This window comes from Erpetoichthys calabaricus, chromosome 11 (assembly GCF_900747795.2).
Source record: "Erpetoichthys calabaricus chromosome 11, fErpCal1.3, whole genome shotgun sequence".
Classification (NCBI taxonomy): Eukaryota; Metazoa; Chordata; class Cladistia; order Polypteriformes; family Polypteridae; genus Erpetoichthys; species Erpetoichthys calabaricus.
Window position 1 is genome coordinate 30,735,521 of NC_041404.2, and position 14,278 is coordinate 30,749,798.

Below are 14,278 nucleotides of genomic sequence, written 5' to 3' on the forward strand. Positions count from 1 at the left end.
TTTCTTTCTTTCTTTCTTTCTTTCTTTCTTAATGTGGAACCATTTAAATATTCTTTGCTGAGTCCATCATTTAAATAAACAGCAATGTCTTCCACGGAACGGCAACTTTAGACTGGAATCATTTATTATTATTATTTTTAATATCCGTTAACTGCTAATAAATTGTGGTGTATTTATATATATGTATATTTTAAAAAATAACACATGCCGCAATCTCTAACAACCCCAGAGCCTTTAAAAAATCGAAACCTCCAAAACCAGTCATTTGAACCTGATGCATTTGCTAGAAAGTCTCAACATCTGGCTGCACACTCAGCCCAAGTGTTGCTGGCTCCATAAAATGTTTCAGCGTCACGTCGTGCTTCGTGTCGCTGGCACTGAGTTGCACCTTCAAAGGCGGCGGTGGCTGTCCGCTTCGTGCCTTTGGATCTGACCTGAAACGGGTTGTCAGTTGAATCAGAGGAGGGCATTCGATTTCCACGGCGGTTTTTGAGCGATTCGCTTTCTGCTTCTTTTATACTGTAAATCATGCTTGTCATAACGGAGCGACCCCTTTACAGGCTCCCTTGTAAAACTCCATATGGTATTTGAAATAATAAATAACGCGTGTCACAACTGGTCTGTATCACTCCTTCCTGACTAAGTAAAATACCCAAAATACAATCTTTAGAAATCTCTTTTTAGTTTCTGACTTTTCTGATAATAAACGCTTATCAAATAATACTTCCCCTTTTCCACATAAGGTTCGATGAAAGTTTGTCAAAGTATTCAAGATGTAAATTGTTAAGTTCTGACTTCCGCCGCTGTGGTTTAGCCTTTAGTTTCCTGATCGGCGAGGGTCTTGTGTAGCTGATCTGTCCACTTGCTAATCCCCCCATAACCCCCCCCCCCCCCCCCCCCAAAAAAAAAAAAAACTACCGGCCGGCTTCGGCGTTCATTCCTCTAACGGCTTCTTTTAAGTTTGTGTGCATTATATATCCATGGATGAAATAATCAGCAGATACAGACGAATGCATAAACCAAACAGAATTCCAAACTTCACATTCAGTGAAACGGTTCATAGAAGATGTTAACTCTTTTTTAATTATTGATTAAATTAAAAATATTAAAAATTACAGTTCTGTCTTTCCTCTTGAAAGATGTTGCAAATGCTGATACCATTTAATTAAATAATACTGTAGGTGGACGCTTCTGGGGACTATGCGTGACACAGGAACTGGAAACATCTTGCAGTTTTTTATGTAAAGCATTAGGTGGCATATGGTGCTTAGTTTAATTATGACAATGGATAAAAGAGTGTGCAATTTGAAAAATATTTTCCAAAAAAAAACTTGAGGGAGACCTTAGTGTCTGCAGTCGCTGTCTGGCAGCCGATTCTTCCTGCGCTGTTAAGTAATTGCATTGCCGGCGAGCTTCAGACTAGCCATGGGGCTTTTGCAGAACAGAGTGCACCAGCTTAATGGCTCACCACTTACTGCGATCAGACGCTATTAGAGGTGAACCACTTACAGAGTCAGACAAATTCTCCGCTTGCTTTGCTCAAGATGGCCTTTAATATATTGTCACAATTCAAAAAAACCAAAACAGACTACACTCTTAAAAAGAAAGGTGCCGCAGTGGCTCTTCAGTGCCTGGACACTGGAGAGCCATTTTTGGTTCCCTAAAGAACCGTCCACATGAAGGTTGCGGGAAGTACGTTTTATTTATTCAGATCCATAACAGGCTCAATAAATAAGCGTGGATAGATGATAACAGGTTTGTGAAATGCCAGTGGGTTCCTGATTTTTGAAAGGTCTCTCGCTGTACTCAATAATGCCTGCTAAGTTTGGCCTTTCTTGTTCTGTTAGAATAGCCTCTGCTAGGCTGCCTATAAAGTGTTTGGCTTTAAACCGTTTTAAAGCCCAAAGAGCCCCCTTTCTGAATGAAACGGTTCTTTGTCGAACTAATGTTCTCCAAGGAACCACACAAACCAGCAAGGTGCCACTACAGAACTATTATTTTTAAGAGTGTATTCACATTTACGTGAAAGTGAGTGTGAATGTCATTAGACAGGATTAAAATTACGTCTTTATATATTAAATATAGATTTGAACAGTGAAACTTAATTATTTTCATTAAAATTCCTGGTCCAGAAATTCAAAATAATAGGAATTAAAAGAACGTATGAAAACTTAAATATTATGGCCTCCTGATCATGAAACGACAGTGATGTGTTGGCGGTAAAATGTACAAAATTCAAGAAGTTCACTTTTGCCTTCACTACAATTAACCAGCCTTGCGACTGCTCCCCATGACTGAGATCAGCATTCCAGATTCGGAATGAGGTGTGGGGTAGGGCTAACAGACGGGTTCTTCGGTCGCACGAGTTTTGTTTTTTTTCCAAATACATGCTCTAGGCTGCCCTTTCTCTTTCGTGGTGTTGGCCTCATGTGTTTGCTGCCATGCGATCACATCATGATTCATTACACTTGTTTTGCTGCTGCTCGATAAATCAGATGCTGTTAATTACCAAAGGGGTCAACTAAAACTTGTTTACCAATAAGGAAGACATATTGAAGTGATAAATCTTTAAAGAAGTGTATGATTAAGATATTACAGCAACATTAACATAAAGTTTAAAAAACCTTGACGTTTTTACAGCTTTCCATCCTGGTATTAGAACTGGGATAGAGAATACGCAGCAACTTGCTTCATACTGTTTGCATTTGCCAGGCGTTATTAATCGAGGCCGTAAATATAGCGTCGGGCCTAATTGTTTTCCCTATGTGTTATTTTACATAATTTTTTCCTTTAGCCATTTGCCACAAAAAGCTATATAAGACAGGACAATTTGAATTGATTTTCATGTTTCGTATTTTTACAAGGGTGCTCCACCCAGAGTTGGTTTCTGTCTTTTGCCGGGTGGTGTCGGGGTTGGCTTTAGCTCCCAGCAACCACACGCTGAAACAGACAGGTTCTGAATTTATTATTTATTTATTTTTAACAGTGTCACATAACAAATTAAAATAATAATCTACAGGAGTTGGTGGAGTAGAATGGAGCCTGGGTATGTGTTTCATGGCGGCTACAAAGCAGATAATTAATTTAATGTGTTTGTAATCTATGGATTATTTCACAAATGCTGCTGCATTTGTCAAAATTAGGAACACAATGTGTGTTCACGTTACCAGAAGATACAAATCCTTCTTGAAATGAATGCTTCATTTTTTACAGTGGTCTTTGATGGAAATCATGAGTCTGGTGCTTTTACAGTTTATTATTCTTAAAGAACCCGATGATGCACTAAATGTGCCTCCCGACAAGTTATGGCCTGATCTGTTCTGCTTGTTAGCTATACAACAGTATCATAGATCATCCCAATTAATGGCAAGGGAAATTAATTCAAACATGAACAGACTGATAACCCTATGTCACCACTTGTGTGATGGCTCCCTAAATTTACTCGAGAAATAATAGGAAAAAAAAAAAAAACAAACATGCCTTAAACTGTTTGGGAATGGCACCACTCTGTTTCTGTAGCACTTTTTAATCCCCCCCCCCAACCACCCCTCCCCAACACCCCTCCTCATCTCCATTTGTATTGGATTTCTCTTACGCGTTCTCTAATTTGTCACTATTGCAGTGTCAACAGTTTATAATTGTCACAAGCAGATCATCTTTCCTACGCGATTACGGTTTGTACAAGTTGGAGCTGTCCTGGTGTTTTCTGCTTCTCGGCCAATCAGTCTTCCGAGATGATATCAATATCTTCAGGGCTTCCCTGGCGAGTGGCCACCCTCCAACGATTCACATGTTGATTGCCTTTCCTTTTCTGTTGGGATTCAGGGGATTCCTCTTCCAGCTTTTGCCTCTTGTGTTTTGTCCGTCTATTCTGGAACCATACCTTTACCTAGAAAATGAAGGACAGGAAGTTTATTTGAGAGGAACCGTTGGAAGAAAGTCATTTCTACATTACTCTGGTTAGAAATTGTAGAAACATAAGTCAGCTTGGAAATGTGAAAATGAACTTCTAGACCACTAGGCTAAACATTATTGAAAACATGTCCACATTTTTACATTGATAAATATTATATTTTACATACTGTAAATGGATACATTGTTGTCCACCCATCCATGTACTGAACCATCTTGTCAATAACAGATTCAACAGTTTCTCTGTGCAGCCTATAGTTCCAGGCAGGAACCAACCCAGGACCAGATGCCATTCTTTCACACATTCATACAAGGAAAATTTAGAGTTACTGTTCACCTGCATGTGCCTGATCTTTGGGATTTCAGAGGAAACCAGAGAATATAGCAAAGAATCCTCAGAAAAAGAACTTGTTAACTACGCACAGAAAGGGACTGGACCAGGAATCACACACTGGACCAAGGTGAAAATCACTGTTCCATACTGCCCACCTAAAATGTTCCATCCATCCATCTGTTAGAACTTTATGGGGATTGTGGGTAGTAGGGCCTATTTTGGCAATGTTAAGGTTAAGGCAGGACCCAACACTGAATGTGATGCCCGCCCACAGTGCACACACACACATAGTGGGCCAGCTCACTGCAACCATTGAACCTAATATGAGCATCATGGAATACGGAGTATCTGGGGAAACTCCACAAGTACCACGTATATAATACATATCTGACACCGATCAGTCATATTTGAATACTAGATCCCTAAAGCTGAGAGATAAAAGCGCAGTTATGTACTATATTGATACACATTTTATTTCAATAGCAGCATTTTTACAAATCTGTTTTTCAAAGTAGTAGCTAATACAAAAGTACATTTTGCTGGGAACAAGATGATTATAGTGGATTTAAAACAAGTCATGTTAAAATCCTACCTCTACCTCACTCCGATTGATAAGTATGATCTTTCTCTTTCTTGCTCTACATTTTCATAAATGAGCCAACTTGCTTTAAAGAAAAGACGCATTCATTGTGGAAACAGAGAAACATGCAAATGACCAGGAGAGAGTGACTGGGCCAAAGCTAAGAATACGGCAGGAAACGGGAAAATTCATAGGAACAGCACACAAACTCCACATAGACATAGACGACCAAGGATTTAAAACTGCAAAGCAACAAACTAATGACTGTGTCACCTTGCTTCCCAAATGAATTACTATTTTAACAGAAAACCAAAAGCCTTTAGATCAAATATAGAGTGTTTCGACAGTAAATGCCATCTCAAGGCACTTTACAAATCCAGTTTCCTAACAGAACAGTAAAGATGGATCACAGACAAGTAAAGTGACTTTCTCAGGGTCCCACAGTGATCGAGTCCTGGTTTCACATAAAATGGTAAGGGTGGAGGCATCTAAAATACTTGTAGAGGTGTCATAAAGTCCCAAAATGCCAAGATGTTACAGCACACTCAATTGCATGGACTCAATGTGATATTTGCTGGGGCTTAGCCTGCCTAAATGACCTCCTGGAGATGAGTCTGCAGTGCTTCAGTGCTGAGAACTGAACCAGCAATCTTCTGGTTTGGAGTTCTGCACCACATCTCTAATACAACCACACTGCCTAATAGAGGCAGCCATCATGGATGATAATCAAACTGCCTAAAAAATCAATCGTCTTCATCTTCTTAAATATTCCCCTTATTAAACAGGCCAGCGAAAATGGATAAGTCTCTAACAAATGGATCATCTTGTTCTCCTTCTTCTTTACTATACATTTTAGATCGATAGATAGATAGATAGATAGATAGATAGATAGATAGATAGATAGATAGATAGATAGATAGATAGATAGATAGATAGATAGATAGATAGATAGATAGATAGATAGATAGATAGATAGATAGATAGATAGATAGATAGATGCATTAGGCCCACACATGGACTCAGCAGAGCTGGAGCTGTAAGACCAAAGCCCTAACTACTGTCCCAAAATGCTGCCTATTACAAATGTGTGCAACATATGTTAAAAAATGCCCCAGAAAGTGTCTTATAATAATATATACCACATAAAGTAAACTTTCCCAAATATTACTTGACTCTCTTGGCACCAGGCAACTTCTCTTTATGCCTAGCCCATGTCTGTAGGCTGAATATGGCCTGTAAACCACAGAAATGTAAGTAAAATTTAAGATGTATGCAGTATAAATTATACACCATTATTGACAGTGGAAAATCATTAGTAATAAGGGGTATTCCATATATAACTCTTAAATCACACAGATCAAGTTGATGCAGTTTTGGGGGATTTTTTTCCATTTTAAGTGACAGGCTTTTATCTTTATTACAGCGTATGTAAGAGCAGTGTCAAAAGTAAATGATTAAATTACCCCTTTGTGATTGCCGTTCTGTATGTTCCGTGTGTCATTTGACTAAAATGAGTACTACTTTTTATGCTGTAATGACAGGCATGTGGCCTGCAAGGTTTTCTCTTTCAGGCGACAGGTTCAGGATCGCTTGCAGGGCTCACGTCAAGCCTGTTTAGCTTTGAAAGCTTTACCGCACTATAATATATAGGTTAAATAATACATAAAAATGTTAAACACCAAACGGGCATTTTTTTTGGAGAAAAAAAAAAAAGTATTTATGGTCACGTAAAAAAGAGTTTCTTTGAAACAATTAAAAACTAAAAATTACAGGTCTTAAATCTGCAGAGAGTGAGCTTTACCTGAGGCATCAGCGTTATCAACGCTCTGTAATCACGGACTTGTGTCTTTGTCTGAAGCCATAAAAATCTGAGGATCATGTTTCTTGTACTTTCAAATCTGTCCTAATAAAAAAGTAAATCACCAGAAATGCTTTTAAAAAAAAAAAACTGATGTTTTACGTCAGCTTGCAGTGGGCTGCCATTCTGCAGTGAATAAAGCCACTTCTGCAATTTATTGGCATTAAATTGTATTTGTTGGCATTGCAGATGACATGGCAGAAGAAGTTATATCTGGGGATTTCCCGGGTTAAATTATGGCTTTTATAACCATTTGCTCCTCAGCTTCGTTCTTACATGCTAGCTCAATGTAAAACTCAACATTCTCAAAACCATTTAATTCAATTCAGGGTGGCGGGGTATACCGGTAGCACTGGGTACAAAGCAGAAACCCACCATAGATGGAGTATCTCATAACCTACAGTGTACACACACACAAACAACTCAACAAAGGACCAATTTAAAATCACCAGCCTAATCTAAATGACAAAGAGAATGAAGGCAATGCCGACCCAGATAGTGACTGGACATTGGTGTTGAACCAAGGACACTGGATCCAGGAAGCAGCTGCACTAACCACCATGTTGCCAATGTAAAATGTCAACTGCTGCAATGGATTCATTTTGGAGCAGCTTAGACAAAAGTATAGATTATGAAAAATGTGAAACAAATAAAATAATTTCAGATACGGCTTTCATCAGGCTTTGATGAAAGAATAACATTCAAAGCTTATTTGTTTTCTAAATAATTTAAAATACTACACTTCCACTACCTTACAAACTTGACAACAAATTTCAAACTGAGTTATCCAACCCATCTCTGCAGCAATGGAAACCATCTCTGGTCAAGGTGCCCATCCATCAGGGCACATTCACCCACACAACACAATAATGTTTGTCCACATTTGGAATCAGTGCCTGATATCTGTTCTTAGATGTGGCTAATATAGTATGAAAAAGTCACTAAGTGCTTCTATTAGCAAAAGGACGTAAGAAATTTGACAAACGAGAGGAGACCATTCAGTCCATTAAGCCCATTGGTTCAGCTAATAGCTAAACTGTCCCAATATCTCATCCAGATTCTTCTTAAAGGTTGTCAAGGTTTCAGCTTTAACTCCATGGCTCAGTAGTTTGTTCCAGACTCCCACAATTCTTTGTGTAAAAAAAGCACTCTCTGTTTTCTGTCCTAAATGCACTTTCCCTTCATTTCCACTGGTGTCCTCTATTACGTGATTCACATACTGTTAAGCTGAAATAATTCTGCTGGACCTACTCTATCAATGCCTCTGAGGATTCTGAACAACTGGATCGGGTCCTCGTGTTTCATCATTTAAGACAATGTTGACAGCGCACAATTTACTGAAGGTGAGTTTTTCCATATATGGTAAATTTGGTATTGCTCTTTCAGTATTTATAATACAATACAAAACACCCACCATTACATACTTTACTTAACAATCCATCTATTTTCATTCCCATTTACTTAGTACATGGTCACAATGGCACTGAATGCAAGGTGGAAACCAGCCCTAGAGTGAATGCCAGTGTCTTCCTGGCACACTTAAAACACCTTCACTTAATTATATTGGACAAATTTAGAGCATACAGTGACCCTACCCTGCACATCTTTAAAGTGTGGGAGGAAAACCAGATAAAAATCAAATGAGAAACATAAAGGGAACATGGAAACCCTCCACAAAGAGTGAACTCAAAATCAGTAATGCAGACAACCCTAACCCCTGCATGACACCCATTTATTGGTACCGCACCTAATTTAAGAGATTTTCCAAAATTCATATTTTGTCAAAATTAACCTTGGTGGACTGAATTAAGGGTTACATTAATACAGCAAAATCAGACTCCGCCATAGTTATTGTCTTGTGTGAACTGAACGAATTGGCCTAGCATCGTCATGTACCTCAAATTACATCAGCATATTCTGCACAATCTTTTCAGTCACTTAAATGTTTTCAAACACAAATGTACATCATTAGCGATACAGAAAACTGAGAATTATAAATAAGTTAACATATGGAATTCAAAACAAATCGAGAATTCATTCATTTTTAAAGGCACATTCAATGATCGAATTGTGTGACCTTTACTTTGGAACATTCTGTTCTTTTTCTCACCCTCGGCTTTTCTGTCCCTACACAAGTCAATGGAACTGCTGGCTAAAGGACAGTCAAGGAATCAGCAAACTGGAAAGAAATCCTCCAAGAAACAAAATGATCCACTTGGGCAACAGGAGAAACTTAAAAAGAAGGTGAGAGACAGCAGATATCCAGCCATTAAAGACATGCAGATGGAGGTTTCGTTAATAACAATTATGATTCTGAGGTTAGCATTCTTGTAATTAGGGAATCACTTGACTCCTTTAAAATTGGAACCACTGGAGCTTTGTAAGACCTTCCTGTGCTTTTATACATTTATTTCACGGACTTTGGCATCCACTCGCAACTCAAGGAGCCATCCATGTACAGCCTGTAAAAGCTGAAGTTGAGGATACTTTCAATGTCTTCCATTAATAGCTCTATCCGCTATGGTCATTCTAAAGTGATAATTTTAGGGCAATAATAACATGCCTTGATACTTCAGTCTTCACATTCACTCATTTCAAAGTATTGTAATACAAGGAAAGGTGGTCACATCCCATTTTGGTCTCTATTTATATCTTTAGAAAAAAAAAACAATAATAATAATAATTCTTTACAGGTCATTACTCAGAGTGTGTTAGTGAGTGGGGAGAACTATAGTTACCATTAATGTGCAGCATCCACCTGCCATTTTTATGCCAGTATGCTCACCACAATTGAGCTGTTAGGTGGTAAAGTGGTGAGAGAGAGAGAGAGCTAATTAAAGACAGGGGATGATTAGGGGTCCAGAATGACTAGGCCATGGAGGACATTTTAGCCGGGACAGTGGGATATACCCTACGCTTTTTAAAAAGGATGTCCAGGGATCTTTTATAACCACAGAGAGTCAGGGGTTCAGTTTTACATCTCATCCAAAGGACAGTGCCATTTTTAGAGCACAGTGTCCCCTTCACTGCACTGAGGCATCGGGATCCACATTCAGACCACAGGGTAAGCGCCCACTGCTGGCCTCACCAACACCTCTTCCAGCAGCAACTCAAGCTTTTTCCTAGGTGGTCTCCATTCCAAGTACTGGCTGGGCCCACACATGCTTAGCTTCAGGTGGATGACCTCTTCTGAAGTGGACTGGTGAGCTTTGTTGGGCTGAATGGCCTGTTCTGGTCAAGATTGTTCTAATGCTCTAATGTATGTGGTTCACCCCAGGTTAGGCTAATTGTTTATTTCATATTGGCCACACATGACTGAGTATACGGGGTGTTTGTAAGTGTGCCCTGCAATAGGCTGGCACTCTCTACATGGTTGGTTTCAGCCTTGCACTTAATGCTGAAATTTAGAGCACTGACCTGAAGTACAATAAGCGAGTTCAATGGATTTATTGTATCTGTTAATTAAAGCTCAACAACAACAATGATGGTCAATATCTCTTTCTTTTGTTTCAGGTGGATGGATAAAGTAAAAGAAGATCTGAAGGAATAGGGCTTGACTGGCAAGGAGGTGTAGGACCAAGCTGTTTGGAGAAGGTTGATCAAACACATCAACCCCACATAGAAGTGGGAGAAGGTGAACAACAAGAAGAAGGAGAAGAAGAGACTCCCTATGTAGACAAATGAGAAAGCCTTTGAAATCATTTGTTTGCAACAGTTCCCATTTTACATGTTAACCTTAGTGCACCTGTTCAACACGTTAAATGAAGTTAATGAACTATAAGTGATCCCATTTATGCAGAGCCCTGCCAAAGACTACCAACTAGTCCAGGGTTGGTTCCTGCTTTGTGCTTAAAAATGTTGTTGCAATGATATATATTGTTAAAATTCAGGAAGCAAAATTGTACATTTCATAATGTCATGCTTTAACGTTATAATGTTAGTACCAGTTGGATGAGTTCTCCAAGACTGTGAATATGTCTGACTGTTACAACTGACGTGGACTCAGCAGAAGTTTATTTTCTCCACGGATGCTGCTGACTGGAGTTTTTGTTTTCCTCTCCACTGTTAATTATTTTAACAGGCAGATATTGTTTGGTTCCTTTTATGTTAATCAGTTTCTAACTGCTTTGTTTTCCTATCTCTGTTAACAAGTCTGAGTCTTTATGTGTATTCTTTATGTACTGTAATTAGTAATTTGTAAAGTTTGTAATTGCACTTTATCTGTGAATTTGTTAAAGAACTCTGTGCCCGCACTCAGTAAAGAGCGCTATACAAACATAAATGAATCGAGCTGAATCCTAAAGTTGAATACTTCTTATGAGGATTGATTGCGTGCCAGGTTTTATTTATTTATGAATTACAGGGAAGTCAAATGCTTGACAAGCATTTGCTCTTCCAACCTCACACGTCTTACCTGAGTTTCTGTGAGACACAAGCCGTTGGCCAGCTGTTTTCTCTCCGCTCCCACTACATAGTGATTTTTCTCGAAGGCGCGCTCCAGCCTCAGAAGTTGAGAAGGCGAGAAAGCAGTGCGAATTCGCTTTGGCTTGCGAGAAAATGGACCATGCAGGAGGAGGCTTTCTGGACTACTATCTTCACCTGAGAGAGACAGAAAAAGAGGGAAGCAAAAACAGCACATTAAACACTGTGTAGAACTCAGGAAACAACACTTGGAAGAAGGAGACTTTTAGAGTTGAGCGTCTGTGGCAAAAATATTCAGTCTTGTGTGAATGAGATTCATGGTGGTAGAAGACGTATTGTACCCAAGAGAAACACATTTGTACTCATGAATTGTATTTGTACACTTGGGTGACATGGTGACACAGTGGTTGTGTCTGCTGTGTTAGATTGAATTTCTATGCAGCGTTAGCTCGCTTTCTTTACATATTCCAGTTTCCTTCCATTACCCCTTGTGATTTGCAGTTAGAATAAGGTCACCATCTTTCTTGCATGTCATAAAAGGTGACTAAAGCAGGTTGGCGTGAAGAGAGGACAAAAAGTTCTGCTCTGCTACCTCCCTTGCAATCAGAGTGAACCCAACAAATGGCCCTTAAACTAGTAGAGAGTTACCCCAGTTTTCTTTTGCAACCCAGAGACTTCCATGTTAGCTTAGATGTTACCAGATTAGCTGGTATGAGTGAGTATGCCCTGTGATGGACTGGCAACCCACCCAGGGCAGGTCTGTGTCTGCTGATATAAAATTAGACTTTTGAGGACCACGTTGAAGGGTTACAAATGTATGAGGGACGTTAAAAAGTTTCCGCAGTTTTACATTTTCATTGGAAACGGTGAAGGCGGGAGGAGTAGTAATTGGGCATTAAAAAGTTGGTACGACGCTGGGAAAATAACATCGCAAACGAAGGTGACTGTGTAGAAAAGTGATGTCATTTGTGTTTGAAATTCTTAATAAATAGAATTAAAAAAAAGTGAGGAAACTTTTTGAACGTTCCTCGTATGTTAGCTAAATGGATTGACATAATCACTTTTTAAACAGCATTAATATTTGTGCGGGTCAGATTTGTACTCTAGATAGACAGGAAGGCTTAAAAACCTTTAAATGTTTCAGAGTCTGCTGTTTTCTTTCTTCAGAAAGCCATTGCAAAACCTTGGACAAAACTCAAACGGACAATAGAAGGCCCGAGAGACTTATCCCCGACCAGCAAGGGCAATGCATAGTCCAAAAGAATTGCCCCTAATTAAGGAGGCCCCTTTTCATGTAAAATAAGTCAAGTTAGGAAACAAAGCAGCATAGCTTCAATGAGCAGGCAGACAACCTGCGCAGGTGATATCACTCTCAGCCATGGTTAAAGCTCTTTAAAGATGGCAATATTGTTATTGTAGTAACAAAGAAGAAATGGATCTTCAGAAGGATTCTATGCATGATCCATGGACTTTGGACAACATGGTGGATGTTGGTTAGACATGCAAGTAAGAATTTTGCTGAACTCTGTATACATGACAAACATATGGAATGTTAACAAGTCAAAGCGTCAGCCATTATCTTATACGTAAAAATGAACACAAGAGTAAGACAGGCGATGTCACTTTTCATTCAGGTGTGAGACAGCTGGCGGATTTAGTGGTTTAGGTACAACACGTTATAATATTGGCAGACATTTTCTGTAGTTGCAATATGCAATTACGTTTGGTAAGACCTTTGTAAATATAATCGGCACGGCTGGACCTTTTTTATGGTCTCCAGTGTCCTGCACACTGCTCGGCTGAGAGTCTGCTGACCCTGACAATATATTTAAATCTACCCATCATCGGACTCACTTCACATACCGTAAAATCACCAGGACCAGAGTATATATGTACTTGATCTCTCAATAAAACTTAATAACATTCATGACTCACAAAAGATTTACGATGCATCCTCTTCATTGCCTGCCTAATTCTGTTTTTCCTGCATGTACTAGTTTGTGATGACGCAGCACCTGTTTTTTTTCCAGATGTCATTATTTTTTATATACTTGCATATAGATAACCAACCCCCAGACTCCACCAGAGCTAAAACACTAAGTAATGTTCACTACAGCTACAGGTATTTATTATAGTTTATGAGATTTCACTCAACATCCTGGCTACTGACACACACATTCCTTCATGATGACCTAAATTTTGCATGAATGAAAGGTTTTGTCAACGGTTAAGTCTGATAAAATAGCATATCTAAATTAAAAATGCATAGTTTAAAGGGAAAAGCCCACTGAGGTGTGCTTGGAAGTGAATGGCAGAGGATGCCATGTGCTGCTCAACTAACCCTAGCAGCCAATACATGTGTCCTTATAAACACTTCCAGTGCACCCTTCTCAGTCAAGGGGGCAATGCCAATATATCTTAGAATAGATGCAGGAAGGCCAATTGTATAGTCAGCCATTCTCTTTGAGTGATGGTGCCATCTTAAATTACAAATAGTCCACAGTAAGTCTATCATTTGACCTTTCTGCAGTTTGGCTACTATGAGCTATTCACATTTTGGTCAATATAGCTTTTCTCACAGCCAGTCCCGAGGGATATTTAGAAAACTAAATTAATAATAAAATGTTGGCATGAAACTTTATTATGTTGGTAACTATCGGTCTAATCAGTTCTAAGTGTATATAAGACACACGTTATATCTGGAAGTAGCCATTCCATTTACATGAAACCTAATATGGGAGATAAATGTGACCAGGTATGCCAATGATTAGGGATCCACCACTAGAGGGCTGCATGTCAGTGATAAGCAGATAAGGCTAGATCATGGTGACCCTGGGATGGCGGCAACTGCTGTTACAACACCTCCAGAATACCTTGGCAATGCGTTCTTCATTTGACAAAATAGCTAAAGAAGTTAGATTGCAGCAAAGTGATTTGTCTTTGTGAGGCCAGATGATCAATTCAAGCATACTGTGCCATATTTTGGTCATATGAATGTGAGAGCAGAATAGTGGTGGCAGCAGTGGTTGCAGGGAGAATTTTACAGAGTAATGAATTGTGTAACTGGTCATCACAGTAACTACATCAGTACTTCACACCTTCTGTAAAGATCTGCTGTCCTTCCCAGAAAATTAAATATTGGACACTGAGGCGATGAAGGCAAAGGTGCACT

General features: G+C 39.2%; 1 protein-coding gene across 1 annotated transcript in view; it reads right to left on the reverse strand.

The window, feature by feature from the left end:
- Positions 1-915: 915 nt before the first annotated feature.
- Positions 916-14,278, reverse strand: part of emx3 (empty spiracles homeobox 3) — a 41,782-nt gene continuing 28,419 nt past the window's right edge. The window contains exons 2-3 of the mRNA XM_028812898.2: positions 11,099-11,283; positions 916-3,889 (exon numbers count right to left, since the gene is read on the reverse strand). Of these exons, the coding sequence (XP_028668731.1) occupies positions 3,722-3,889; positions 11,099-11,283 (353 nt within the window). The 3' untranslated portion in view covers positions 916-3,721. The remainder of the gene's footprint in view (positions 3,890-11,098; positions 11,284-14,278) is intronic.